Source organism: Erithacus rubecula, assembly GCF_903797595.1.
Source record: "Erithacus rubecula genome assembly, chromosome: 4".
Taxonomy (NCBI): domain Eukaryota; kingdom Metazoa; phylum Chordata; class Aves; order Passeriformes; family Muscicapidae; genus Erithacus; species Erithacus rubecula.
In genome coordinates, this window is record NC_136686.1 from 47,982,254 (window position 1) to 48,009,968 (window position 27,715).

The 27,715-nt window shown below is 35.1% G+C and overlaps 1 protein-coding gene across 2 annotated transcripts in view; it reads right to left on the bottom strand.

Moving 5' to 3' along the window:
• CADPS2 (calcium dependent secretion activator 2) overlaps positions 1–27,715 on the bottom strand; it is a 280,136-nt gene that overhangs the window by 79,956 nt on the left and 172,465 nt on the right. For both annotated transcript variants that reach the window (XM_079303954.1, XM_079303955.1), the window contains exons 9-13: positions 27,160–27,226; positions 21,451–21,559; positions 20,076–20,279; positions 12,354–12,490; positions 8,676–8,863 (exon numbers count right to left, since the gene is read on the bottom strand). In XM_079303954.1, coding sequence (XP_079160080.1) covers positions 8,676–8,863; positions 12,354–12,490; positions 20,076–20,279; positions 21,451–21,559; positions 27,160–27,226 — 705 coding nt within the window. The remainder of the gene's footprint in view (positions 1–8,675; positions 8,864–12,353; positions 12,491–20,075; positions 20,280–21,450; positions 21,560–27,159; positions 27,227–27,715) is intronic.

Consider the following 27,715-nt stretch of genomic DNA (forward strand, 5'->3'; position numbering starts at 1 on the left):
TTTCCTGTTGCAATGGACTCTTTTTCCCTCGCTTGATATAATCCTTTGAGGCTTGGAGCATCATCTAGAATTATTTTGATCTCTAGAGGTCTTAAAACCTGCAATAATTTGCAGAGGTGACTTGATGAATTGTAGGATTAAGATTATTGTGAAGACAAACAGCACGTAAGATAAAACTATTCCAGTTCCAATGGGAATTAGACATGGACACTGGGCTGACTGTGGATTGTTTCCAGCCCTCAACTTTGGAAACAGCTTCTCCTAGTGGCCTCTCAGAGTGTGAATTGCTACCTTAAGCAAGGCTGCTTTGTTAAGACAGCCTTGGAAAAACTAACTGAACATGCCTGACGTTTTTCCTCTGGAATATCATTGATACTGGTGCTTTTTTGCATCTTTACATATTTTAAAAAATTTAAAAATATTTTGAATGTGCTTTCCTTGTTAAAAACATAGACCATCATTTTGGTGTGTCATGAAAACAAAGAGTGTGAGGAGAGTAATGAACAGATTGATATTCTAACAGACACACAGGTTATGAGCAGTAAGGCTGACCAAAAAGAATTTGCCATCTTGCCAGAACAAAGTAAGAATTTACTATGAAAAACAAAATAAAAGATACTTCAGCTAAGGTTCATAAGACATTTTTGTAATAAACTACATTTCAAGGACATAGAAAAAACAAAACCAAATTTAGAAGGCATCCTTTCTTCTAGAAACAATTTGTTTTGGAAAACTTCAGTGCTTTCTAAAAGCGCTTGTTTTTATATTAAGCAGGATGTGCAATCAAATGAAAGAACAGTTAAAAGTTTCAAATTGGCAAGATAAAAGTTTGCTTGTTTTGTAGAAAATCAAAGATTAAAATTTTATAATTTAATGTAGAATTTTTGTTATCTGTTTACAGGAGTTTATATTCAAGAACTAAAATATCTAAATTTTCCTTTAAAAGGCAACTGTGTTAAGGCTTTTGCAGAGTCCATGGTTTATGTTACATAAATACAAGAAGGATGATTTCCAGATTATAAGCAGACAGAGCAGAGAGAGTTTTTATCACAGAAAATGAAGACAGTGCATTACCACATGGCATTCAAGCACAGCTTCAACCAGCAGCAACTTGAAGACTGAGCATTTTGTTGTTTATATTGACTATTCAAATATTCTGACATAAAACTGGCATAATAGAGCCTTCTGCTGTGTGCAGTTCTCAGACTGCTCCGACATCTGCTTGTAGGTCATGCCCTTTCTTCACAACTGAATGAAAAAGACCAATTCTGATGGTGACTAAAACAGATTAAGATAATAAACCAGCTTAATTTTAATAATCTTTTATGCAGGTATATTTTAGTTAGGATTCATTAATGCCCTTCTACTGAAAAGCAAAGCATGCATTAATATAATATCATTTTACCCAATGTAAAAGGGTATGTAAAGGCAGTAAGCAGTTGAAATTAATAATGAAATAATGTATAATGTTTAGGGATGGTAAGTATATGTAATGGCATTCCTTCACTGCCTAAGATGGCAAATATAACCTTAAACAGGCAGAACGTTTTTATGGTAATTCTTAGAAATATGTGAATTATATTTAATTTTCTATTGAGATTTCTATTGAAATTTTCTCTGAGGCTTTTCCGCTGCAGATTTGTTCTGAGACATTGAAAAACGTGCCTCTGTTAATAATATAATGAGGACACATTTTGTTAAAACTTTATAGTAGCTGGAAACACTTTTCATCATAGGACAGTAGCCCTTCTTTAAACAAGGGTGAAGACAACAGCTTCAGTTGCCACCTGCAACAGGATGAAGTGTTTTGCTTCTAGCTTTGAATACAAGACAACCCCATTGACAACTTTTTTCTGGATCCTTACATGATTAATATATAGAAAACCACTAATTGAATGACACATTAAAAAATAAGTATCAACTAAACCAGTTACTCCAAATGTAACTATTTAGAGACATCTCCCATCAGAGGCTTGGGGCTGTGATGCTAATAGGCAAACCACTTAAAAAGGAGAATACAGATTAAATGAAATTCTTCATTTCACCTTCCTCTGTGCTCCATATACCTTGGACATGATCAGCTTCCACAAAAGAAGGATGAACTAGATGATGCAAGATTTTTGACACAGGGGCTAGTGAAAAATTCCTATTCTCAGCATTGCTCAACAAGCCTCAGAAAAAGGGAAGATCATATTCACTTGGAAGGAGATGGATAGTTATTTATATGGAGAGAATAGTGCTTCTCATTTAGCAGCACAAACTCACATAGCATATCAGTCCTGAAAGGTCATTTTCTCATTCCACTGTTCTGGACAAATAGTAACTGATAACAAGTGACTTCTGAATAAAAACATGGGTTTAAGTATGAGAAATCTACTCTCAACATTTTCATAATAGATGACTCATAAAAAATGAGACAATCTACAAAAACAATAGACTCTTGCTACATCTCTAAATGCTGTATCACACATAAGAGACACTAGAAGACTGATGTTACACACTTCCCTAAAGATTCACACTCTAAGGGAACTCAGGCTACTTCTTCCTGATGTTGGACAGCCTTGGAACAGATCTAAGACTAAAGCAGAAGGGCCAATTGCCAATAAAACACAGTAAAAAGTAGATCTTGCACCTGCTGTAATTACAGCCCAGACAGAACATGTAGAATTGAGAGTGAATAAGAAAAACAGCAGAAAGGGGAAGCATTTTCAAGTCCTTAAAGCCAAAATGTTCCACAAAATTCTGTTGGAAATATTTTTTTGGGAAAACCATCTAAGAAAAATCTATATGACATTCAAATATTTTATATATAGAATTGTGCATGTGAAAATATAATACTCCTAAGATCAACAGTACAAAACCTTTCATGTCAGATGGTAACCATGTGCAGATAAATGGTGAGACTATGGACTAACATTCTGGAATTTTATTTTAAATCTAATTACATATTGTTTATGAAAGATACAAAATGAAAGAGAAATCATCAAGATATAGGCAACCTTACTTGAAAGTTAAGTTAGTCAGAGAAGAAAATACATATTCAGAAGCTCCACAAAAAAAAAAAAAAAATCAGAAGAGACAGAGAAATGTAATGATACTATTTTCTTTATTTTTATGAAGTTCCTTGTCCCAGATTTAAAAGGAATGATTTCTCTGAATACTCTTTTATGACTTGACACAATGTGTAGAATTGCAATAAACATTTCTTACCACAAAACACTGAAAAATGAAAGCAAATATATGAATGCATAGCACTCTCCAAAGTTTCCACAGTTTCACTTCTCTTGTGTCATTTTATTCTACTCTAAGATGTTTCCTCCAAGCATAACCAAAGCAAGAAGCCTTACAGAGACTCTCTATTGCCAAATGATGGTAAGAAGCTAAAAGTAGATCTCAGAGAGGGCAAGGCTATTACAGAGATAGAAAAATGAATATTTTGTACTGGTGTATTATTATGAAGTAAAATATTATAAAGAAGACTTTGTTCATAGCAAAAGAATTCTTAATTTTCAGTACAGTATGTTTTAAAAACGAAAGCAACTAAAAAACCCCCTCATGGAATAAATGAGAAAAACAGACAGCTCTAAGTTGCCAGGACGAGCTGGCAACCTGAATTACCTGTGGGTATGTGAAAGTTCTCATTGAGAACTGCCATCCTTCTGGGGAATGGGAGATCAGAATCAAAATGGGAGGATGAAAACACAAAAAACTCCAAAGAGCTAAGGGAAATGCAGGCCAGTAAGTATTAAATACTTACTGTATTAAATCCCTGAAAAATGAAGGAACTATAATAGAAGGATATTTAAGGATAAAAGTAAGGAAATTTGGGTAGTTATTACCTATTTTCAAGTCTGTATGGCTTTGAAGCCATAAGACTGAGAAATCTTACCTTCTGATCTTGAAGTTCTCTAAAAGGACTAAAACCAGGATGAGTGTGACCTCACTCACACAAAATATCTGGATTTCCAAAGCTCTTTTGACTGAGACCCTAATCAAAGGCTTTAAAGGCAATTAAACAGTGCCTGAGTAAAAGTTCCTACATTTACATTTAAAATTAGAGAGGTGAGTATCTGCTGTGAAGGTGTGTTATCAGTATAGTCCTTCTGCAGAGATCTGTGATGAGACTTGTGCTATTTTATAAATGCATTTATAAATGACCTGGTTAACAGCTGAGAACTCAGGTGATAGAAAATGTGATTTTACTGATAGTTGTGTGGCATAATATGGGATTCCAGAAAGACCCATGAAATCAGGTAGAAATACAACAGAAAACAATGAGAAACATAGATAAATGTAAGGAAAACACAGCTGTTATTCAGAATGGAGATCCAGGTTTTATGATGGATAATTCCATGGAATTCCCTGTTCAGTAGTAGTCAAATGAGCAAATCAGCACTGCAAACACCAGAAAAGGACAAGGAATTAGCAGAAAACTTCTGTCCAATGCAATCATTGCATTGTTCACTTCCAATTCTTGAATGTTAAGTAGCAAAGAGACAGAATCAGATTTTTCTTTTTTTTCCTTTACCTCTCCAATAGCAGCAGAGCATGAAATGAGATGTGTAGGATCAAGTTCAAAGCAATAGTTCTTCAAGCAAGAGGGGCTGAGTTGTGGAACTTGCTGTCAGAGGTGTTGAGGGTGAAAAGGGCTTACAGTGGTTCAGGGGTGCAATGGACAAGTACCTGAAATAGAGACTCACTCCAGGTTACCAAACAGGGCATAATCTGAGCTGCAAAGAGTTGGGAGTCAGAAAGAGGAAACAGTGCACATGCTTGCTCTTCTTTTACTCCAAACAGATGAATTCTGAAGATAGATGACTGACTGGCTTAGAACAACCCTGACTCAATATGGAAATGACTCAATATGGCTCTATGGAAACACACATGTGCTGAGAGTTTTACAATAAAGACAAAATACCCCCAACCTATTCGTCTTCAGTTATATACTGATTTTTGTAGCTTTACTTTCACATTCCCTTCTCATACCTGAACTTCCATTTCATCAGATATCTTTCTGAATAAGGAAAGGTATAGCAAGGGAATATGCTTGAATTTTGAATTTTTCAATTCAGCCTGTAACTCAGCAGGTGGAAAGAAGTCACTTCACACTTCATGTGATACCCACCAGCATTCATTTCAGACAAGAGGGACTGAATAGAAGTCACAGCATGAACAGGAGACAAGAGTGAACATGATGGGGAAGAAAACAATAGCTCCTACCTGGACTGTTTAGACTGAAATGTCATCATTCAGGAATGTCCTATAGTTCTGCCCATTTAACTTTCACCAGCAATAAGTTTATGCATAAGTGCAGAGCAAAAAGTTTACTTGTGAAATAACTATATTGATGGGAACTATATAGAATGTTTCATATGAATAATCATGTAATACTCCAGAAGAAAATCATTGTGATGAGAAGCCAAAGGAGATAGAACAGTAAATCCATATAGCACCAGAAGTACAGACAATGTAAGATGATTTTATTTACAGAAGAAAATAGTTGACTCAAAACCAAGGATGTACATTTATTTAAACAGCACAGATACAGTTTTTGCTGAAATATTTTCCTTGTTAGTTTTTAGGAAGAGAATGCCTTAAGACTGTCATCTGCAAGAGCAGAAATAACTTTTCTACATAGCAATTGGTTATAGCCCAGCTATAATGGACTAACGAACAGGAAAGGGAAAGGATAAATAAGTTTTGAATTTCTCAGTCTAGGACTTGGCATATTGTTTTTGACCCCGAGTAAACATTTCTGTTCCTAAACCAACAACACTGGCATAAGACACACAAAGTACAGGTATACTTGATAAATCTAGCAGAAGTTGCTGTCTATATTTTCATCTCAGGAAAAAGAAAAAGAAAGCTGAAGACTGATCCCTAGTCCTGAGATCAGGAGACAAGGTCTGCTGCATACAGCTTATTCTGGAGCTCAGTTCAGGTCTCTTCTGTGCCCCAAATGTCCCTGAAGCTCTACAACAACAAAACTTCTACACGTTTATTCCAGATGTTTTGAAATAAACCCATGGTACTGTGTTAAAATCTGCAAGATGACAGCCTGCAGCATGAAACATGCTTCAAGTCCTAGGGCACAGCAAAACAGCACAGGAGACACCTGAAGGTTCAAAAACATGTTGAAAAAATTTTGAAGGGTGAAAAGAGCCAAAACTGATTCAGATTTCTCCTCACCAGAAATGACGGTGAGACACTTGTATCTGATCATCTGACTGATGACATTAGATTGCCTGTTATTTTAAAATTCATATATAAAGAAATGGACAATATGAACTACAGATACAGCAGCATTTCTACATGCTCCTCCACCACCTGACTTCGAGATCAATTTTGATGATCTTTCTCAGGCTAGGGGAGGGTCTAAGATCCCCCTGTGAAGCAAAGGTGACATACCAATTAAATACATCACGGCCAGAGTATAAAGCCCTTTGTTCTGTGGTCTTTCTGATTCCCAGCCTGACTTACAAAACAAAAATGTATAATGCCAGGGACCAGCCTAGAACTTTGGCCTGTCGTGCATTGTCTGTGAAATTCTCTTTTACCTTTTACTATTTCTTAGTGCTGCAGTAAATGAATGAGTGGGTATATTATGTGCTCATATATCTGTGTCTGTCATTCTGAGTGAGTGTGTCTGCCTCTGTCCTTGACTTACTTTTTTTCTTCATGTTTCTTTTTTCTTCCTTTTTACAATATCTCAGTTCTAGTCAGACCCTCTCTGTTCAACACTTCTTTTATTCCTAAAACACTCATAATGCTATTCAGAGAATATCTGTACTGTAGGAATAGACAGAATACAGAGTGCTTACCACTGTGTAAATGATGTGCTCCCTGAGATATTTTCATGCACTGCGTGCACGGTTGTCCTTCACTCAAATTATGAAATAAAAAGAAATGTATCTACCTTTCTTTGAATTCTTGAAATAAGTTTGAGCAATTATCACATATGTTTGTCTTCTTAGGTTGAAACCAATAATAAAAAGGCGAGAAACAACAAAGACGTAGACTCAATAGAAAACACGAATGTGTCAGGTTCTTGAGGAACTGATGAAGAAGAATGCTTTTACAGAGAATAGGTTACCATATAAAAGCCAGAAATCTCCTAACTTACTGGTATGAATGTTAAGATTCTTGACAGCATTTCAAGCACATTCAAAACCATTTCAATTTTGGATATTATTATCACGTATTATATATTGTTAGTCTACCACTATGAAATCACTCAGGTCACAAATCCCCAGCTCCAGCTGAGGCTTTGTCTGAGCCAGTGAGGGAAACAATATCCTTCCTAAGGATTACCTCTTCTTCTCTGGCTCGAGGACAAGTAAAACAGCCTCTGTGGCTGACTGGTAGCAAAGCAACACAAGAATATACCTTGAGCAGAAAATCTCTCTTCCAATCCTGATCAAGATTCAGTTTGGGGATTTACTGAAAGTAATTTCTTTTTGGGACTGTGATGTTTTCCCCTAGTGGCAGGACTGGATCAGTTGGGAGGATCCATTGGGTTTCTCCTTGCTATTTTTGAACTTGTTAAACATATTTCATACAGCAGTCTACAACTCCAGTGCATAAAATAGGAATAAATGCACGTTCCCCTAAAATTTGATTGACTGCCTGCCTCACTTCCCACTTATATACAGGGAAGATGGGGAGGAAGTTTATTGAATTGCCACTGTGACAGTGACAGACCAGAGCATGTGCTATGATGTGAAGCTGAGGGAGTTGAGCTTGCTCAGCCTGGAGAATAGGAGGTGTTGAGGTGGACTGAATGACAGCCCTCTGGGTATACTGGGTGGTAGACAAGAGGCAATAGATATAACTACACTGAAATTAGACAGTTCAAACTGGGTAAAGTCTTGACTGGAAAAAGCCCTGAGCAACCTGGTCTGACCTTGTAACTGACCCTGCTTCATGCAGGAGGTTTGCCTAGAGATCTCCTGTCTTCCCTCCTGACCTGAGCTATCCAATGGTCTGATCTGCAATAGCTGCTCTCCAACAGCACAGCTTGTCCTCTCACAGTCTGGAATGACACAGACGAAGCAAGACATAGATGAAGCAGTGCTTCTTTTAAAGAATGGGCAAAAATAGCAAAGTAACAGTTTTTTTCTAAGTCTTTTACTTGCAAGTGGAATGAAGATACCATCTCAAGACAATCACTGTGGTAAAAAGCTCCTGAAGCAGTCTACCTGTCTAGTGGAAAGAGTCCTAGCTCTTCCTGGCTGGGGGTTAACACCTAATTCCCAGTATATGTTATTTGTCTTTGTGATAGCACAGACAGAAGAACTCAGTGTACTATGACTAGTTGCCAAGCTACAGACTGCAGAAAAAGAGTAAAAATTTCCCTTAAACTGCAAAATTTTTCAAAATTTTTACTGGAAACACCATGTAGTACCACAACATAAATACAGAATTAAGAAGACTACACTTTTAACAGGATGAGCTCCTTTTATCTTGAAAATACATTGCATTAAGACAGTACATGTTAAAAGGAGATTTTTTGAAACAGTAATCTGTATGGAACCTCCAGTACCCCTGAAGAAACTTTCATTAACTTATTTCTGCTGTGTGCAGTTCCTTAATCGGTGAATGCAAGCGCCTATAAACACTTTTATTTAGAGTATGAATTTAAATACTACGGATTAAAAAATACATCATTAAATTACCTGTTACCATGAACATGAGAAGCACAAAATGCAAAGCTGTAGTGGAGCAAGGTGGGATCAATGACAGAGCCATTTTCTGAGTATTCTATCAGCTCATCGAGGTAGCAGAGATGGCGGTGACAGCCTCTCACCCCGTAGCGAGCGCAGTATTCATCCAGCACAAACACCTGACCTGGGCTAAACCAGCCCTGGAAGGCAAAAAACACACATTTGCAGATTTATTTTCCCACTCTGGGCTTTAAATCAAAGAACAGAAACACAGATTTTTATTACATAAACTTTCTACTTTAGAATGATTTCTATCTGACTAATGCTGACGGCATGGGAAGCTGGATCCTACAATAGCCCTCTTATTGAAAGGATTACATGTCAGGAAACTATCTGCAGCTATTAGTTACCACTGCTATGAAATACACTGTTCACAAATCTGGTACAAAATAAGTTATATGTCAAAACCTAAAATAAACTAACACTTTAAAATTATTAATTTTGTTTTAGGAATGAATTGTAAGATACAAACTAGAATTTAAGAAGTTCTGAGGGGCATTAACATGGACATTAAAACACAGTTTCTGGATGGTCAGTTCTCTGTGGCTGCAGCTGTAATATTCTGACCACAATTCAACTCTTTATCCGTGTAACATACATGCACTTCTAACAACTTTTAAAACAACTTTTACTAATAAAGAGAAGCTAGGAAGCTTGTTAAAAGCCATCTGAGTAAGATGACTAAGATTTGACCTTAAAAAATTATTAGATATTCTCAAACTTATGGACAGTTTTCTCAGTCAGTATTGATGAGAACAGCTTAACCCTGACACAGACGTGCAAAGTACAGACTCCTTCATACAACAAAAACAGTTCTTGAGTGAATCCAGAGTGTAAAAAATATAATTGAGTCTTGATGCAGAAATAAGATAAGAAGTAGCACAGTGAGCTTCCAAAAAGCAGCAAAGAGAAAAAATAAACCTTGGAAAACTGCAACTACTGCACAGCTGTTCTATGTAAGCATTTTTCTTTGTTCTTGTTTGGATTGTGGTGATATTTCCCTCTCATCACCTGTCATCATTCCATCCCATCAAATGCTTAAGAGAGATTGAGAAATACTGAAACTCAAATATACAAATAATAAGCAAAATGATTTTGCAGATTCATGAATTTATAACTTCACTATAGCAGCTGAAGACCAATATTTCCCTAATGCTTGTGAATACTTCTGAAAGATCAGATGTTTAGTATTTGCACAAAATATCAGCAAAAATACTATACAATACTTAAAAATATATTCAAATCAGTTAAAAAAAATATTTTAACTTTACTAAAAGATGTGCTTGAGAGAGGAATTTAGGCTGTGTGTGTCTTCCCCAAAGTCTTCAATTTAACATATTATCTGCAAACAAGAACCAACTCAAAGGTATTTCATATTTTTTTTAAAAAATTGCTCCCAATTAATTTCTTTGAAGTCAGAACAGCTTCAGCTGATCTAGAGAACATATAGGTTTAGAACACAGAACAGTATTCAGGATATCAATCTAGTATTTGATCATGTTTCAATGCCTCATATAGCTCACACAGTTTTGATACAAATATGGTATTCTATTGAAAGAAGAAAGAAAAGGGATTTTAACTGTATTTCTGCAATAATATGTACCCTAGCCCTAGATATAATCAACAGTGGTTATTGTGATTGATATTCTCTCAATACATTGTCATTGTCACTGATCTCCCCCTATGTTTTTATGGAAAACATAACAAAATGTTGCATATCATTGACTCGCAGTACAAAAGCAAACTATTAAAATTTCTGCTCATTCTCATACGATATAATTGTGACAAGAAAAAAAATTTAAAGAGCTCATTAATTTAATTTCAGTCTCTCTTAAAAGATCTGTTTGTATGGTCGATTTTCATATAAATGTGATTCCCTTGCTCTTGTTCAATCCCATATCATGTACAAGTCTCTCAAACGTAACAACTATATTCTACAAAGTGTTGGTATTAGATTACCACTACTTTTTTTATTTTATAATTGAAAAAACCTCAAATCCCTCATCTCCTCAATACTTTCCCTATACCAAGAAGAATGTAGAATTAAAGAATATGAGTTTATATAAAAATTTATTAGAGAACTTTGCATAATATTAATTCCTATGCTTTTTAATTTTTTTTTTTTGCAAGTCGTGTGTGGCTACACTGCATTTGTTGAAATAAGGGATGAATTGTTTCTAAAAAATTATAGGAATGAACTTTTAGAGAAAAGAAGAATTACACTTACATATGTCCTATTGTTACCCTGACATTCCAAATCTTTTTAAAATAAAAAAAAGTAGTTAAATATGCAATTTAAAAAAAATTATCACCCATTCCACTTATTAAAACCTGAATTTAAAAAAGAATGGTATGACAAACATCTGCTTTATGGTTGCTATAGCACTGTACATTTCACCTAACCTCTTCTAAAAGTTCCTGATTTCAAGGTTATATTAAGTGTCTTACTATATTATTATTATTATAAAAAAAGAGTTTGACCCCAGTGCACTGGTAGAAAGCTAACCATTTTCTCTTTGAGTGCCAATTACTTTGTACAGATGTACCTTCAGGCCTCTTTGATTCAGTGTGCAACCCACAGACAGAAAATGAGACCTTTAACTTCCCTATACATACGTACCTGCCAGTATTTTAAAAGGAGGCAACTGTCATCAAATAATACTTTTTTCCTCTTTTTAACAACTGTAAACAAACCTAAAAATTCCAATTATTATCTTAGTATTATAAGACTAGTCAGAACAATGGAAAAAAGAAGTAAAAATCCCCATTATCTTTTTTTTGTTGCTGTTGGGACATTAAAGTAAAAAAAAATAATTATGTGCTGTTGGGCATTTTAGATCCTTAGTGAGAGATCACGGTTTCAGCCAGGATATCAGGTGAAAAATGAATCCTCAGGAAGTTATGAGGTCTGACCCATACAAACCTGTTTAACAAGTGTGTATAATCTGATGAACTTCCACAAGATTGTTGCTGGTTTTCTATTCTAATGAAAACAAAACCTGAAGCAGCCCCATCCTGAACTAGTTCACAAAGCACAGAACAGAAAATGATTGTACGAAACTGCAGCCAACATCTTACCTTTTATGATGGAAATGATGGTATACTTTGAATGTGGAAAACATTCAATTTTATACAGAGATCACATTCTATTTACTTTAATAATTATACCCCTTTGTTACTTACACTACAGGTAATGTACTGTACATATTGCTTATGGGTTTGTCTCCCTTCTTCTGTGTTTTTCCTTCACATCAGAGGGGAATGAAGAATTACAAGACAGACGAAAATGTCTCAGATGGGCCAACTACATTTGGACCTTAAAATACCTGTACAGGAGTCAGGAAATCATACCACAGGAGTTCTTGCCATTGTGAAAAGTTTCTGTTTTTATTCAAACCTCCCCAGAGGACATGATAAATTTCACCTGATAAAATTGAAGACAGTTTGTGTCCCTTTGCTTTCTATTGAGTGGCACAGCAGAGACTTGCAAGTATGTAATTTCCAAATTTAAAACCAATCGATTGGACCTTTTATTCCACCTACAACTGCAGTTGCTGAATGATCGAGGAAGAAAGAACTACTTTGTAACAACTATTTCTCACTTCTTTATATCTTCCAGCCAGTACTCACCAAACAAGAATAGGAGTCATTCAATCTGTGATCCAAGGTCTGTCTCTGAAGCAGTCTAAAGAGGGAAGCATGGTCAAATTTGCAGGGATTAGCAGAAATAAACTCATCCATGCCATGTTTCTGGCCACGGTCTGTATCTGTTATACAAAGGAAAAACGTGCAGAACAATACATGTGAGAGTGTGTTCAGACTTACAAATGCCAGTGTAGGCATGCCATACATGTCTCAATGTCCAAGCTTTTCTGAAAGTATCTCAAAGAAATACCTCATACAGAGAGATGCTTGCAGGTTATTATTATAGAACCTTGGTCTTTTAATCTGACATATTAGTACTGAACTATTTTTCTATTATACCAATTTATGGAGTGTAGCAGTGAAAAAAATTGCTACCCACTGAAAAGTGAACCAAAATTTAGGAAGGCTGCCAGAAAACACAACACAGCACATTAAAAAAGTATCAAAGCATTGTTTTCTGGTAGGCTGTGCAAATATTTCAATTTAAGAAAAATTTTATGAAGTAGAAAAGAAAAATATTCTGTAATTTCCTGGTTTAGTATGGCTCTCTTTCTAATTTTAGCAAAATTACCACAAAGTACACAAAAAAAAAAAAAAGAAAAAAAAAAAAAAAGAAAAAACTAAAAGAACCCCAAACAATTTTATGCATTTGTTTCTTCAGAAAAGAAAGAGCATCTTTACTGCAGTTCAAAGTACCACTTAATAGAAATATTCATCATGGCTTGAAGCCTACTTCTCAAATGGCAAACTGGAGCAGAAATGAACACACTGGCTTGAGCTAGGTCATTTCCAGCCTTCTTTTTGTACTCGGCTTTTAATGAGACAAACCTTAATGTAGTAATGGCAAAGAGCTCCTTCAACCTTCCAGCAAAGTGTACTGAAAAAGGGAGCAGCATTTTTGTGTAAATACATTGAGAAAGCATACCATCCCAAATGGCACTTCAATCAAAGGCCCAAATTTATTGTTCTTCACAGATTGCATCTTTCAACGCCTTTAAACCCCGCGGGTTTATCAAAAGAGAAGCTCTAGTGATTGCTTTCATTAATGTTATGTTTTGTCAAAGTCTTCAATGTGAATTATCTATCTAGTATGGACAGAAAAAGCCTTACAGTGCCCAAAAGGACTAGTTATGTATTAGCACATTAGCTGTCTTGGATTCTATAGACTGTACTGGGGTGAACAGTCCTATCAACTTAAAAATTGACTTCCCCTTTCAATAGGGCCTTAGCTCTTTGTTCCTTTAAATTCAAACCTAGGTCTTTTTATATTCATTACCAGAAAAGTATGGATCTAAGTGTATCCTAAATGCAATTTTGAAAACCTGCATAGTAGAAATCTAAAATTTCTAAAGAAAGGAGACAAAAGTTTATTGATTAAACCCAATTATAGAGTCAGGTTCATAATAAAACTCAATATTGATCTGTGGGCATGATGCTAACATAATCAGTCACATTTAGAAATTTAGCCCCAGATCATATTGATCCATGTCAAGTCCAACTTTCAGCTGTATTTGTGGATGGGAGAATTATTTAATTCAAGCTGAAGGATCTGCAACATCAAATCCTAGAAAGATGCAGAAACTAATTCATATCACTTGGCTTGCATTGTCAAAGCAAGAGTCAAATCCATGTGACAGATTTCAGCAAGGTGGATGTAGCAAATAAACAGGATGACAATATGTTGATGGTGTAAGGTATGAGACCATCACCCCAGAGAAGCAGCAGCATGTATTTTAAATGCTTGAAAGATCTGTAGCATATGTGATTACACAGATTAGCAATATTTCAATGAGCATTAGACTAGCCTATCATTAATGACAAACCTAGCTCATATTTTTTGGCATAGGTACAGGAAATGCTGTCTCTTAATTAGTGCAATTTAACTGTATTTAAACACATTAATTCAAAGACAAACAACTGATATCAACACAACTACATTGCCAAAAGTACTGAACAACGTATGAAGTTATCTGTAGCTTCCAAAATGCCCATACATAGATAAAACTCTTTTCAAATCAGTTATATGTAATGTGCAAATGACTGATTTCATAATTTCTTTAAAGTATTCCTTCTTACAAGAATATCAGGTTTGTCATATACTATAAACATTATTCACAGTAAGACATAGGACAAAAAAGAAAAAGCAAAAAAGAAGGAGTACCAATATTTATTTTTGCCATTGTGTAGAAAATCATATAGATCTGAATCATTCTTAAAATAACCTGTTTTTTTCTCTGGTTAACCACACCAATATAAAATATTCCCCTTTTTAAGAGAGAAAATGTAATTACTGACAAGCAATTCGAGTATTTTAAAATTAGGGGATTGGATGTTGCAAATAAAACAGATCCAGCATACTGATACAATATCCAGACGATCACAAGGAGTAAGGTGACCTATTGAACACACTACAGATTGTGAAAGCAGAACTTGCCATTACAAAATTTGGGCAAAATAAGCAAAAGTATGGATTTAAAAGTATAAACATTTGCTAGATTTAATTCTAAAAGAAAGATCCATGACTGATCATCTTTTTGAATGAATCAAGTAGTACAAATAACATCGTCAAATAGTAACAGAAGATCAGTTACCAAATATGTTTAAGCAACAGAGAAACAACTAAAAACTTACCTTTTCCAGCTGTAGGCAAGCAGGAAATAATAGAAAAATATATCTAGTGTAATACATTACATTTTTGTTTCTTGCTATGATGTTCATGCAAGACAACTGGTATTTTGCAACGAAAAGGAATTTTAAAAAATTTAAGAACTTGAGCAAAGATCATGAGGAATTCATAAATGGTATACGACTGTGACTAATAAAATAACTCAAAATCCTCCTTTTAAAAAATGTTAGAGTGATTGCATTTTTAAAATTCTTATACAAATGAACTTTAGCTGTCCTGTTCAATTGCATGCAAATACAAAAGGCATATAAGGTGCTATATTGACATTTAGTTAAGAAAAAATACAAATACATTTTCTCTACACTTTATCAATCTTGGAAAATATTGGGAAGATATTTGGAGAGAGCTTTGAAGCAGTAATATTTATCTTGCTTTTTCACAGTTAGTTTTTCTTCCCTTCTTAATCAAATTTGTTGCCATGCTTTCCATGTTGCCTTTAACTCAAAATCATTGGCTGCTATTTCCATGTTGCACTGCCTATTTCAGGTTGTGTATTTCATGTTTTGGAAACTACAATTTGTTTTTGTTTTGTTTTGTTTTGTTTTTTAATAAAGATAGGACAAATAAATATTAACAAAAATTAACAAAAACTATTGCAGGTATTTAAGCACATTCTTTGGGTATTTTTTTTAGATAGATATTCATTTGAGCAGAATAGCATTCCAAGTATGCCTTTTGCTGTTTTTGCAACAAACTTTAAATTTTAGCCCAGCTGCAAAGGCCATTAAAATCTTCTCATCCTCAGTGATTCAGCTTATACAGAGTTGACTGAATTAAGACTACCAAGACGTTTATGGCACATCCTCAAGTGGTCTAGCATCCCTACACATCAACTCTGCCCTGTTTCAGCCCAGAAGCAAATAGACATTTCCTGCACCATCTACCCTGTGCTAGGGTGAACTGCTGGGTGCTGGCCTTGCTGAGTGGTGACCTGCTCCTTTTCCTGGCTCTTGGCAACATCTCTGCTTGATTTTAAGCATCTTGAAAGCAATTTGAACTAGCTCAGGCAAGCAGGAAAGAAAAGAAGGTAGAGGCAAGCAATCTACTATTGTAGGGCTTAAAAAGATTTAAAGACTAAGACTAGTAGGGTAAGAGCTCTGACTCTTCCAGAAGGGGCTGGAACTGGTTGGAAAGGACAGTGGCAAGACATGCATTACATTCCTTCAAGTGCCACTCCAGACAGATGGTGACAGCTTACATTGGGAACACTTTGACTCCTGATCATTGACCAGGACTCCAAAGTGCTACAAAGGCCAAAGAGACAATCTATGACCCCAGAACTTTATAATGTAGGTATCAGGCCATGAAATAACTTCTGCAGAGAAAGTGGCAGAGAATGAGAAAGCAGCTAGCCCATGTGGCCTGACTGTCAGGCTGGGGATACCACACTGACTCATTGCCAGTATTTTGTTGAAGGGCAGATTTCAACGTCATTGTACAGTTTTTACATGTTCCTGACAAGTACAGAAGAGAGCACACAGGTGACTTACTGGCTGCCTGAGGTGGCAGAGGCTGGTGTAAACATTTTCTTTCTAGAAGGGAGACAGGGATGGTTGGAAGCAAGCAGGAAATGGGCATAAAGGGGAATGGGGAAACATGCAGGGAGGGTGAAGTTACTCCAGTCTTCCAAATTCCCAAAGGGGTATGGTGGACATAAAGTTGCAAAACCTGCTGAGGAAACTATATAAAATGAAAAAATATCTTTTACTTGTTTGTTTCTAAAAATGTAATTAATTGAAAGAGATCATCTCTGAACTCATGAGGGTGTAGGTTCAGAATTATGTTTGGCTTTGTATTTCTTCATTAAGACATGACAATCCCCTTGTGCTGCTTTTAACTCCTGTGTTATGAACAATTGCTAACTCCTGCATTATTAGCAGTGCCAAGCACTCCAGTAGCTTTTTCAATTGTATGAATATTGCTCATTAAGAAAGGGATCACTTCCTGAACCTTAATGTGATTCAAATAAATCTATTTTCCCTTGGCACTTTGCCTGAAACATTAATGTCCTTGGGAAACTTCTGGCTATTCTACAATCATGCATCCTTAAAGACTGTTCTTTCATTCAATATGCTCATGCAGAACAGTGGAAGTGAAGGTCAGTCTCCTTTTCTTGATCATTGCTGATATTAGTCTGTCTTCACTTTTGTTTTGGAGTCACCTAATACCACAAAACTGTGATACCAAGTTGCTTAGAGATAAAAAAATTGACTAGTATACATTTTAGAAGTTGGACAGGTACTATGCTAGTTTGAATCTGTTAAATACCACTTTCAGATGCTTTTGATAACTATCAAGAAAATTTCTGGATAAAAGAAGATATTTTATAAACACAATACAGAAAAACATGGAAACATTTCTCAAGTTGTTTTTTTTCTACATGCTGCAGTTTAAAGATATTTAATTTTCTCCAAGTTATTGAAAATTCTTTTTGAATATTTTATCAGGGTGAGTTGATTTTTCATCTTAGAGGATAAAGAAAATGGGGACAGACTTTCAAAGTTTGAATGCCACTAAGTGACATTTGTTTTGCAAAACCCAAGCTGGTTTTCTGCTTTCTGTATGTGGAGATGGCATTGCATGACACAGTGCAGAAACTAAAACAATGTGATCTTCTATTGGCTGGAAATTATTAAATTATGCATTAATAGGAAAATAAAAATCATAAAAATAACAATTGACAAATTATCTGGTCAAAACTGTATTTCCTAATACTAAAACTGTGCCATAATAAAGAAGAATAAATTGGAAATTAATTTAATTTAATAGATATGCCAGCTCTCAAGTATGTGGTATTTTATCTTGATTAAAAATAAAAAACACTTAGCTTCATGTAAACATTATTCTATGGGAAAAGAAAATGAACTTCACATGAAATTGGATCTATTTAAAAGTGACAAAAGGCCAGCTATAGAGTCTTTTTAGGAGTAAAACTACGCCTCAAGTAATTCAGTATATTTTTAGAGGAAGTAGAATACTTAGAAAATTATATAAGGTTATACCTGAAAACCTCAGTTTTTGAAGTTTCTTAAAAACTGAATAATTTGATTATGTCCATTTCTATCTCAAGTGCAAGAGACAGAATAAAAAAAAATTTCCTTATGTAGAAAAACCTGGGGTATTATAGAAATCAGTCCAACAATGGTTTTAAATATCATATCAAGTTAAATTCCACAAGCTATTCTATTACAAAGAAATTTATGAATTATAATAAGTCATGAATTATTTTGTGAATTATTACAAAATATCAACATTGAAGTATATTAAACCTAAAGGAAAATAATAATTTGAACACAGAATTTTGCTTTAAATACAGTTCAGTCATATGAGTTTGTGTAAGTAGATACATAAGCATGACAGAAAAATACATGATATTTTAGTCTTTTGAGCTTCCCTTAAAACATCTTTAAAATAATCCTTATTTTTTCTATGGTTTCCACCTAAGAACTGTAGTCCCTCTAAAATAAGTAATACCAAGATGTGAAGATTGCTGTTTAATTCTTTAACATTATCAGTAGTTTTATTTCTGGCAGCACAATTTAAATATATCCAAACTTGTGCTTGTTTTTTGTACTTTTTTCTTTGTATAATTTTCATTGCCCCGTGGTCAGAATTTTCTAGTTGCTCTCACCTTCAGGTAAACACCATATTCACAACCAGGAGCAGGTCCTTGGCTACTGCTGTTAGTGGTCACTTCTTTTGTACTTTCTAATTGATGCACATGAAGTAGGGAAATAGGTGGGAACACAGTGAACTCCACCCAGCACAAATCCAGGGAATTGGGAGAAGATGAGCAGAAGAACTTCTTGGCTGTTGCCTCACCTTTGCTTTTGCAATGTTACTTCCATCCTACTTCACCCTATGGCCCCATAATGAAAGATTGGCAAAATGTTTCAGATTAATTCCCCACCAAATTGTTTCAGATGAAAAACAGGTGTCAGTGCTTCTGTGAGATTAAACATTTTTCAATGATTTTGACATTGAGAAGTTAAATGACATTGAGAGCTCCTCAAGATTTTAGATAAATATTACTAAGTTTAACAAGCACATTTTACTGTTTTCTAAAAGCAAACTGATGCAAGATTACAGGATGAACAGAAGGTTGTGAGACTGAGTGACAGCATGAGTGAGGGAGGAGAATGGGTTTGACTCAACCTGCTACAGATTTCAGACACTAAACCAAGTTTAGCCTAAAACATGTTTCCCTTCTATCACTACACATTACGATTATGTGATAAGGTAGAAGAATTATTGTATAATAATTCTATGGTGTTCCAGTAATTTGATGGCTACTATGAAAGGTCCTTGGATTGCACTCAGCCTCCCTAACAATGTCAAAAAAACCTAATAGGTATGCTTCCTTTGAACAGATATCTGCATGACAAAATGCTTTCAAAGTGTTAATATGAAGATTTAAGATATATTTAATACATGCTCTCTACCTTGACTTCTCTGAAACGATAGTTCCCTCAAAGAAAGGTGATGAAAATTTAAACCTGAATAATTTCAAGAATTTTTGTATGTAATTTAATATTACATTATGTGCCAAAAAAAAAAAAAATACAGGAGCCCATCTATTGCCTTTCAACTCACAATGTATTGTCTGCATAGTAATTTTTTGGTAACTAATACATACAATGTATGATAAAGCTGACCTAAATCTATAAAAATTCTGAGAATAGATTGATGCTTTTCTATTCAACACTACACTGGCTGGCTAATGAAAAATATAATGCAAACCAAACACCGTCTCCATGGTAATATATGGGTCAATTGTAAGGAATATGAAGCTAATTGCTGTATTTTCATGGATTATAATAAAAATAATGACCTGCAAGTCAGGATTTCCCTTGTTGTTAATAATAATCTGAGTTAAAGAGCTTCTGGCTGACAATGAACTGTTAGACACATGTGCCTGGTGAATAAGTTCTGCTTAATTAAACTTCATTGAGTGAGCTGCTACATATTTTACCAGCTAAAACCAAAACCAAAGCCACAAAAGAAAAGAAAAGCCAACTTACAAAGTGGGGATATATCTGTGTTGACATTGCCTCCTTTAAGATTCATCTTCTGAGCTTGACTTGCAGGAACAGGCTTGTAAGATTGACCTGTGGCTCTGTACATAGCTTGAACCCAGAGTATTCTATCCTGCTCATCGTCGCTGGCGAATATCACGGTATCGCCTTCCTTAACAGCGTTGAAAAACACCCGTCCACCCTGGAGACCTGAGGCAGTAAATAGGAAGGTAATCTTGACAAATGCAAGTCACTTCTAAATCACCATCAATGTTTATCACATTATTGGCTTTACTCAGAGTGTATGTGTGTGCGTAGGGGTGTGTTAAAACTTTCTATAGGTGTTTATGACCTAGAAATAAGATAAATCTAGAGCCATAAGGATCAAATGGTAATACATAGAGGCAACATAAGTAGAATAAATACAGAAATCACAGGAGAAAATATTTACATGACTTCACCATAAATTCAGCTCCAACTTATTTCTTATTCATCTTCTCTCTGCCATATACTATTCTGCATTTTTTTAACATATTCTCCTTCCAGCTATTATTTTATTAGCTGGAAAATCCTGTCAACTTTATCTCTTATTGAACAGAGACAGCTCCATATCCTTTATCAATGCTGCTCTTCCTTAGTTCTTTTTCTCATTCCAGTGTTTTTTTCTGACAACACGTAATGAGAACAGAACACAACAGTCAATATGACTGTACTAGGGGTTTTTTTTATGACAGAATTGCTTTGGTTTCCCAAATGCCTTCTGAACATTGTTTGCTTTTTCAATTATTCCAAACATTGACACAACATTTTTCAAAGATCAATCTTTAATGTTTCAGAAGTCTCATCTCATAACCCTCCACTGCATAGGTAGAATTATTTCTCTCTGCATGTGATTTCCCTCTTCCATTTTAATATTAACTTGGAGAGATTAACTTGTGGAGATTTTTCTGATATCTCCAAATTTGTTTTTGAGTACTATAAGTAACTTATCTTTCACAGCCATTATAATAATTTGCCTTCTTTTCTAAATTATTTATGATTATACTTTACAGTATACTGTCACATGGCATCACCATCAAAAAGACAAAAGGGGAAGATTTTCATAAATTTTTCCTTGTACTATATGTGGTCTTACAATGTTTTAGGAAACTTTAGTGCTAAGTTTATTTTTTGTTAGTCTTACAAAAAGCTTCATTCTAAAAGCATGATTTTTCACACCAGAATCCCCCAGTGGAATAATTGCCAGAGAATCTTGGGACTTTTTGCTGCCAAAGAACCTTGAGAGTTTTTGCTCCTAGATTGAAACAACCAAATTGAAAGAGCTATTTTACACAAATATATTGTGCTTCAGTATCCTACTTCAAAAAACCATGAAAAGTACCTGTGTGAGGAGCTGTGTAATCCACAGTGTATCCTTCCAGCTGCATCAGTTCCTGAGGCTCAGACTTCTTTTCTCTGTAACTGCACATTGCAAATGTGTATTGGCTAACCTGAATAAGAAAGGACTTCTTAATTACTGAATTGCATTTCAGAACTGTATAACAAATGTACCATGGTTTAAATTAGCTTTCATTTGCTAAATAAATAAATTCCCTTTTTTTCCCCTTTCCAGAAGTATTTATAATGTAAAAATTCTCCTCCTTTCCCCTTTCTGCCAAAATGAAGTAACAAAAAACTCCAAACAAAATAACCCATGACACACCTCTCTGCAGTTTCCTGAAATACATTTTGGGATGATGCTTTACAAAAAAGTGAAGATTCTCATAGCGAAAATACTTAGCATTTGCTCAGTATACTGTACAAGGAAAAAAAAAAATATTCTCCAAGAAACTGAGAAAACAACAACTTTTATGTATAGAAATACTGTTTGCAGAAGGAATGGCACAATTATCATGAAACTGGAAAAAAGGAACACATAATCTGACCAATTCTAGTTAATGATGGCAAGCATCAGAAGATTCAGTTTGATTGCATAGTCTAATTTCTGTACATTTTGCACCTGTGTTCTCCCCCACCCCTGCACTGCTTGGCTCACTAGATAATGTCCTGTGTAGGCCAAGCTGCTTGAAGCTGGCATGGACAACATTAGTTACTTGTCATCAAGTACAATTATCAAAAAACTTATAAAGCAATACGAAGAGAATGTGTCTCCAGGTGGTTTTTGACTCTGTGGACAGAATAGAAAACTATAAGGATAGGAGAGGAAAAGCTGACTAAAGAGATAAGGAATGATAAAGAAAGAAATGCAGTATCTGGGAGGAGAAAAGCAATCCCTGAAACAAACCTGAGGTGTTCCCAGCTTTATGTGAAGAGATGGGAGGATTATAGAAGATGACCCAAAGAAAGACCACATGAATCTGTGAACACTTGAAACTAAAGAGAACTGAATGTATATGCACCTCTGAAACTCTCATCTCCAAAGACTGTAAAATACCTGGCCAACAGACTTGTGTTAAACTATCTATAAATTATTATGCTAAGATGTACAGATAAGTACGGAGCTCATCTGATATATAATGGGTCATTTTTATCTTAACTGCTCAGCTAACTTATCTAAATTTATTGTTTTAGCTAAAACTTCAAGAATGATCCTTTTTGAAATAAAATTTGGACAGCTGATTTCAGCTTCATTCATATATTTGCTGGTGCTGTATCTTTGTAAAAGATTCATTCTTTTTGAAAATAAGGATGGAATGTGTGATTATTATCTAGGTAATGCTGTAAAAATATTTCATTATTTTATATATTGGGGCTTTTTTGAAACAGGACTATGTTATCTATGTGTATGCAGTGCATGGTGACTTGAACATCCCCTGGCACAGCCTTTACAAGCAAAAGGAAGAGGTGTAACAGCTCTCTCTGTAAAATGCCCATTGGGCCTCAAATGCCAAACTGATGTCTCCAGAACCACAGCAGGTATCTACAGGAGAAAGAAACTAAACATATCTCTTCTAGTTTTAGTTACTTTATTAGTTAAGCAATGAGATTTTACAGGAGATAAGAATTTGAGAGATACTGTCAGGCAACTGAAACTGAGTGTCAGCTTTCCACACGAGGTTTGGTGCATTCACTAAAATGGGCACACCAAGGCCACATTAAATATGCATAAACACAAAAGACAATCTAGTCTACCCCAAAATTCAGATTTTCAGGCCAGAAAGTGACTACTACAAGCAGCCAGCCCATCCTCCAGCATGACAGGCACAGCAGAATTTCACATCGATATTTGCTCATTGAGCCCACAGTTTTGCTTCCATTCACAGCATACTTTAGAAATCACCATATTTTGGTTTAAATGTTTTAAGGTATCCCTGGGCTGACAGGGTCCATCTGGTAACAGGGCAACCAGCCCCACCCCAGTCCTGGGCAGAGGCCAAGGATGGAGTGGGATGTGGGGGACTGGAGACCAGCCCTGCTGCAGCATTTCTGGGGCTGGGATGATGGCCCCAGGAGGCTGGAATGGGAGTCTGGGCTGCTGTCTGCTTTGGTAGGAACCCTGATATGGGCTCCTTCCTATGCTACATCCTCTGCTCTATGCCTGGCAGCAGCATCACCTCTGCCACTGCTTGGTATTTCCCTGCTGATTATCCCACAGCCAGATTTGCCCTCATGGACAAGCATGGAGGCAGCTCTTGGCCAGTCACACAATTCTAAATCCTCTGCAATTAGCATTATATTTAATGAGAGCTTCTTCCTTTTCTATTCTTTGTAAACAGACTTTACAACTTTAATTTTTGATACTTGGCACTGTAGTAAAAACATTTTTCAATTTATTCCACTTGGATGAATGAAATAAGCTGGCAAGGACCCACACTCATCTCTCACATTTTCATGTTAATAATTCCACATAACCACACTGTATAGGCAATCTGAGCCATCAAAAGGGAAGCTAGAAAACACTAGTCATGCAAATGCATAGGATGTCCATATTTTTCAGATTTCTTCAGCCATGGAATGTTTTTGAAGATAAACTTATTTAAGACCTGGGCTATGTATCTTTATCTTGCCATTATAACAAGACAGATATTATCATGCTGCTGATTTTATTTTATTGAACATATTGCAAATGTGTTCTCTTATTTTAAAGGAACAATCAGTTACGATCACTGACTTCTTCTTTTTGTTGAAAATGAGACATTTGGAAGTTTCCTCACCAAAGAAACAGATAGAAAAATTCCAGAAAATTTTGTTGGGAAAAAAAATCCAAACTAAATTAAGAAATACAGAAATTGCCTCATTTATTTACACTTGAAGTCTCTTAAACTCCCTTTCCTTATGGTCATCAGTGGCTTCCCTCATTTACTATAAAGAGAATCATCAGCACAGTCTAAAATAACACTTTTTAATATAGATCCATGACTGGATTTAAGTTCATTGTTAGTAAATGGAGCTGTAATCAGCTTTGCCTAAGAATTCAGCAAATTAGCATAAATACTTGGTAGAATAATGAGTACTCAAAAGTCAGGACTATGTACAACACATTATTAGACAAAAACAGAATAAATTTGTCCTTTTGAATGGTAATCTTGACAGAATAAAAGGCTTCCTCTTCCTACAACTGCATTTACCAGAATTTTGTTATGTCCCAGATGTACAAACATCCGACCACCAGCTGCTCTACCTGTTTTGTAACAAGGGGGAAAACTAACAACCTATGCACTTATGACAGACAGATAGGTACAGAAATGTGACTGTGACTTATGAGGAATGTCACTAAGGGATGTCCCCACGGGGCACAAAGACTGTTTAATGTGCTGGGAGGAAGTGTTACTGCACATCTGGCTGATTCTGTGGTGTCTGCAACATCACTGGGCAGCCCACTCCAAGAGTTCAGCAGCAAGAATTAGCCTGCATGCCTTGTGTGTTTAGGAAAAAATTATCCATGAAACAAATTACTGACTTTTTAAACATTTGACCAGGTGAAATTAAAGCAGCAGAAGTAGATCTGCCTTCCAATTACTGGAGGAAGATATCAGACAGCAAATTAAGCAAAACACATCAGGTCCAGCTCAGGCTTTTTACCAACTGTGTTATATGCATGTCTTTTTCTGGTTTTAAATTAATAACCTTTTAGAGAAGTGACTGGATACTAAAGGATAAAAATCAAATAAACTGAATAGATTAAAATTTCCAGATTCTGTAACCTTTCTATAACATTGATCTGTTCTTTCAGAAACCACTAACAACTTGTAATCGGTGCAGCAATAATGAAGGTGCACATTACTCACATCACACTCTGAAAAAATCAACATTATTCCTCTAATGCCACAATTGAGGTAAATTTTCAAAGTGTGTGTGCAAACCATGCTGGTAGCCTCTGTTCTAGCACTGAATTTCATATCCTTGATATTTTCCTACTGTAAGCAAAAAGTCAATCTATAGAGGAAGACTTGTCAATATGTCAATAATATATCAATAAAACAGACTGGTTCATTACTGAATGTTTATTTCACATGTATTGACTTCAGCTTATTGCCAGTGAATGTATCACAGCAGGAATATATAAATGAGCCAGAGCTGTCTGGACAGTAAATATTGATTTAACACTGTATTTTTTATATAGCTTTATTGAATTGATAGCTGTTTTAAAATGAAATAGATGACTAAATCCCATCACAGTAGGAAAATTCCTGTAATATTCTCCTCAAGTATTTCAATTTCAGCATAGAGAGTAGAAAATAGTTAAAATTAACTTGACTGGAATAAGCTGGTCTGCCAGATGATGGTTCCATATTGCATGCACATAAAGACTATGTGTGTCTTAAATGTAAAATTTAAAAATCAGATGACACCTGTGGCTAGAGGAAAAGAACAAGTTCATTTTTCTATGAAAGGGGTAAGAACTAGGATGAGTATTAAAGAAAAGAATGAAGGACAGGGAGCATAGTCTTACTGAAATTATTTTCTGCTCCCAGCTATGCCTTGACAGCTATCCTATATAGAGATCTCCCCAACAAATACTAATAGTAATAAAATGTCCTCATCTCTTCACAAATGACCTTGGTAAAATCAGAACCCAAATGAATTCTATAGACTACAGAATCTCCTCCAAATACTCTTGGCTTTTTACTTTTCACTATTTACTATTAAGAACTTGTCCAGTAATTTTTTTTACAACCATATGATTTTAATCACTTAGGAGTAGGAGGAGAGCAGGTGAGTGTAACTGACACAGTGATAAAGAAATCAGACTTTCTGTAAAGTAGTTTTAGAAGACTTTGTTCTTAAAAAAGCCTCATTAACAGGCTTCAACCTTTGTATGATACTTATGTAGACTCAGACTTTAGTTTTCTGTCAATAAAACAAAGGATGGAACAGAATTCTCTGAACTTAAAATGAAGAACATTGAATGCAATCTGAAGGCAAACACCAACAGAAAATTATTTTTTTTTACAAAGACTCCCTAAAATCTTTAATTTCTCTGTTTTGACCACCCAAAATCCACTATTCTATTTATCTGAAGTCAATATTATCATTCACTAGCATGTGAAAATACTAGCAGTTCCAGGTTTGGACAAGTTAGAAAGTATGAGCCTAGCACATTTTTGTGGCCAAGAACAACTACTACACCATATTTTCTGTGACAATTATATAAATTTACCCAACTTAATGTTACAAGGAAGGAAAAATAAGGTATTATTTATAAATATCAGAAAAAGTTCTTAATATAAGTATTGTTGCTTTAATTTCAAAGGCAGTAAATATTTGTTGAGATAGAATAAATTAAATAGTAAATTCAATCAATTTTGTGAAAAATGACTTTATTTTAAATTGAGCACTGACAAAAAGCTGTCACAAGGTCACAAAAATTTCATCCAGAAATTTCTAGGTTTCAGTTGAAACATTGCTCAGTGTAGGGCCCCATTTATATATATATCTATAAAACTTAGTAACATTTCTGTTTACTAGGTATATAAATTTTAAAAAAATTAAATTTCTTTTTTAAAATAAAAAAAAAATATGCTGCAAGAAGCTTGGAGTAGCACTGCATGCATTGCCTGAAGATGCTCATTTACAAACTACTCCAGAAATCATATCCAATTTATAGTCCAAGAACTATTTTATGGAAATTTCATGGCTGGCTACTGACCTGAACAAGGACAAAGTAGCGTTTTTTCCACCGCTTCCAAACCTTCTGTCCCAGAGCATACAAGTACCTGCAAAGGAAAAAATAAAGGGAGTGGTTTTCCATTAATAAGAAGCATGAATTTAGGAAGACCAAACAGAAATCTGTGTATTAATTTGTTCAGTCTACTGAGCTGCTTCTCCAGTGTTGTCATATGTAAAAAGTGATTTTTCTTTTATTTACTCATATAATAAAAATGCAAAGAGACATTCCTTTTCACTCAAAACAAGACAAAAATCAGAAACAAATGATCTCAGGTTTGTGCAGATATACCTGCTTATCACTTTTTATCTGAATTTTGACTACATAGAAATGCCAAATGTTAGAATAGTTGATGTTTGCAACTATTTTTATTCCACTGAGTTTCCACAGATTTGCTAGTGTTTATTTAGTCTGTGAGGAGTCAGTCCCAGAGATAGTGTGATAAAATTCTCACCTAACACAATGTCAGCAGACACACAAGATGAAATTTTTTCAGAGTAAAGTAGAATCTAATTTCCAAACAGAAGCACTTCACTAT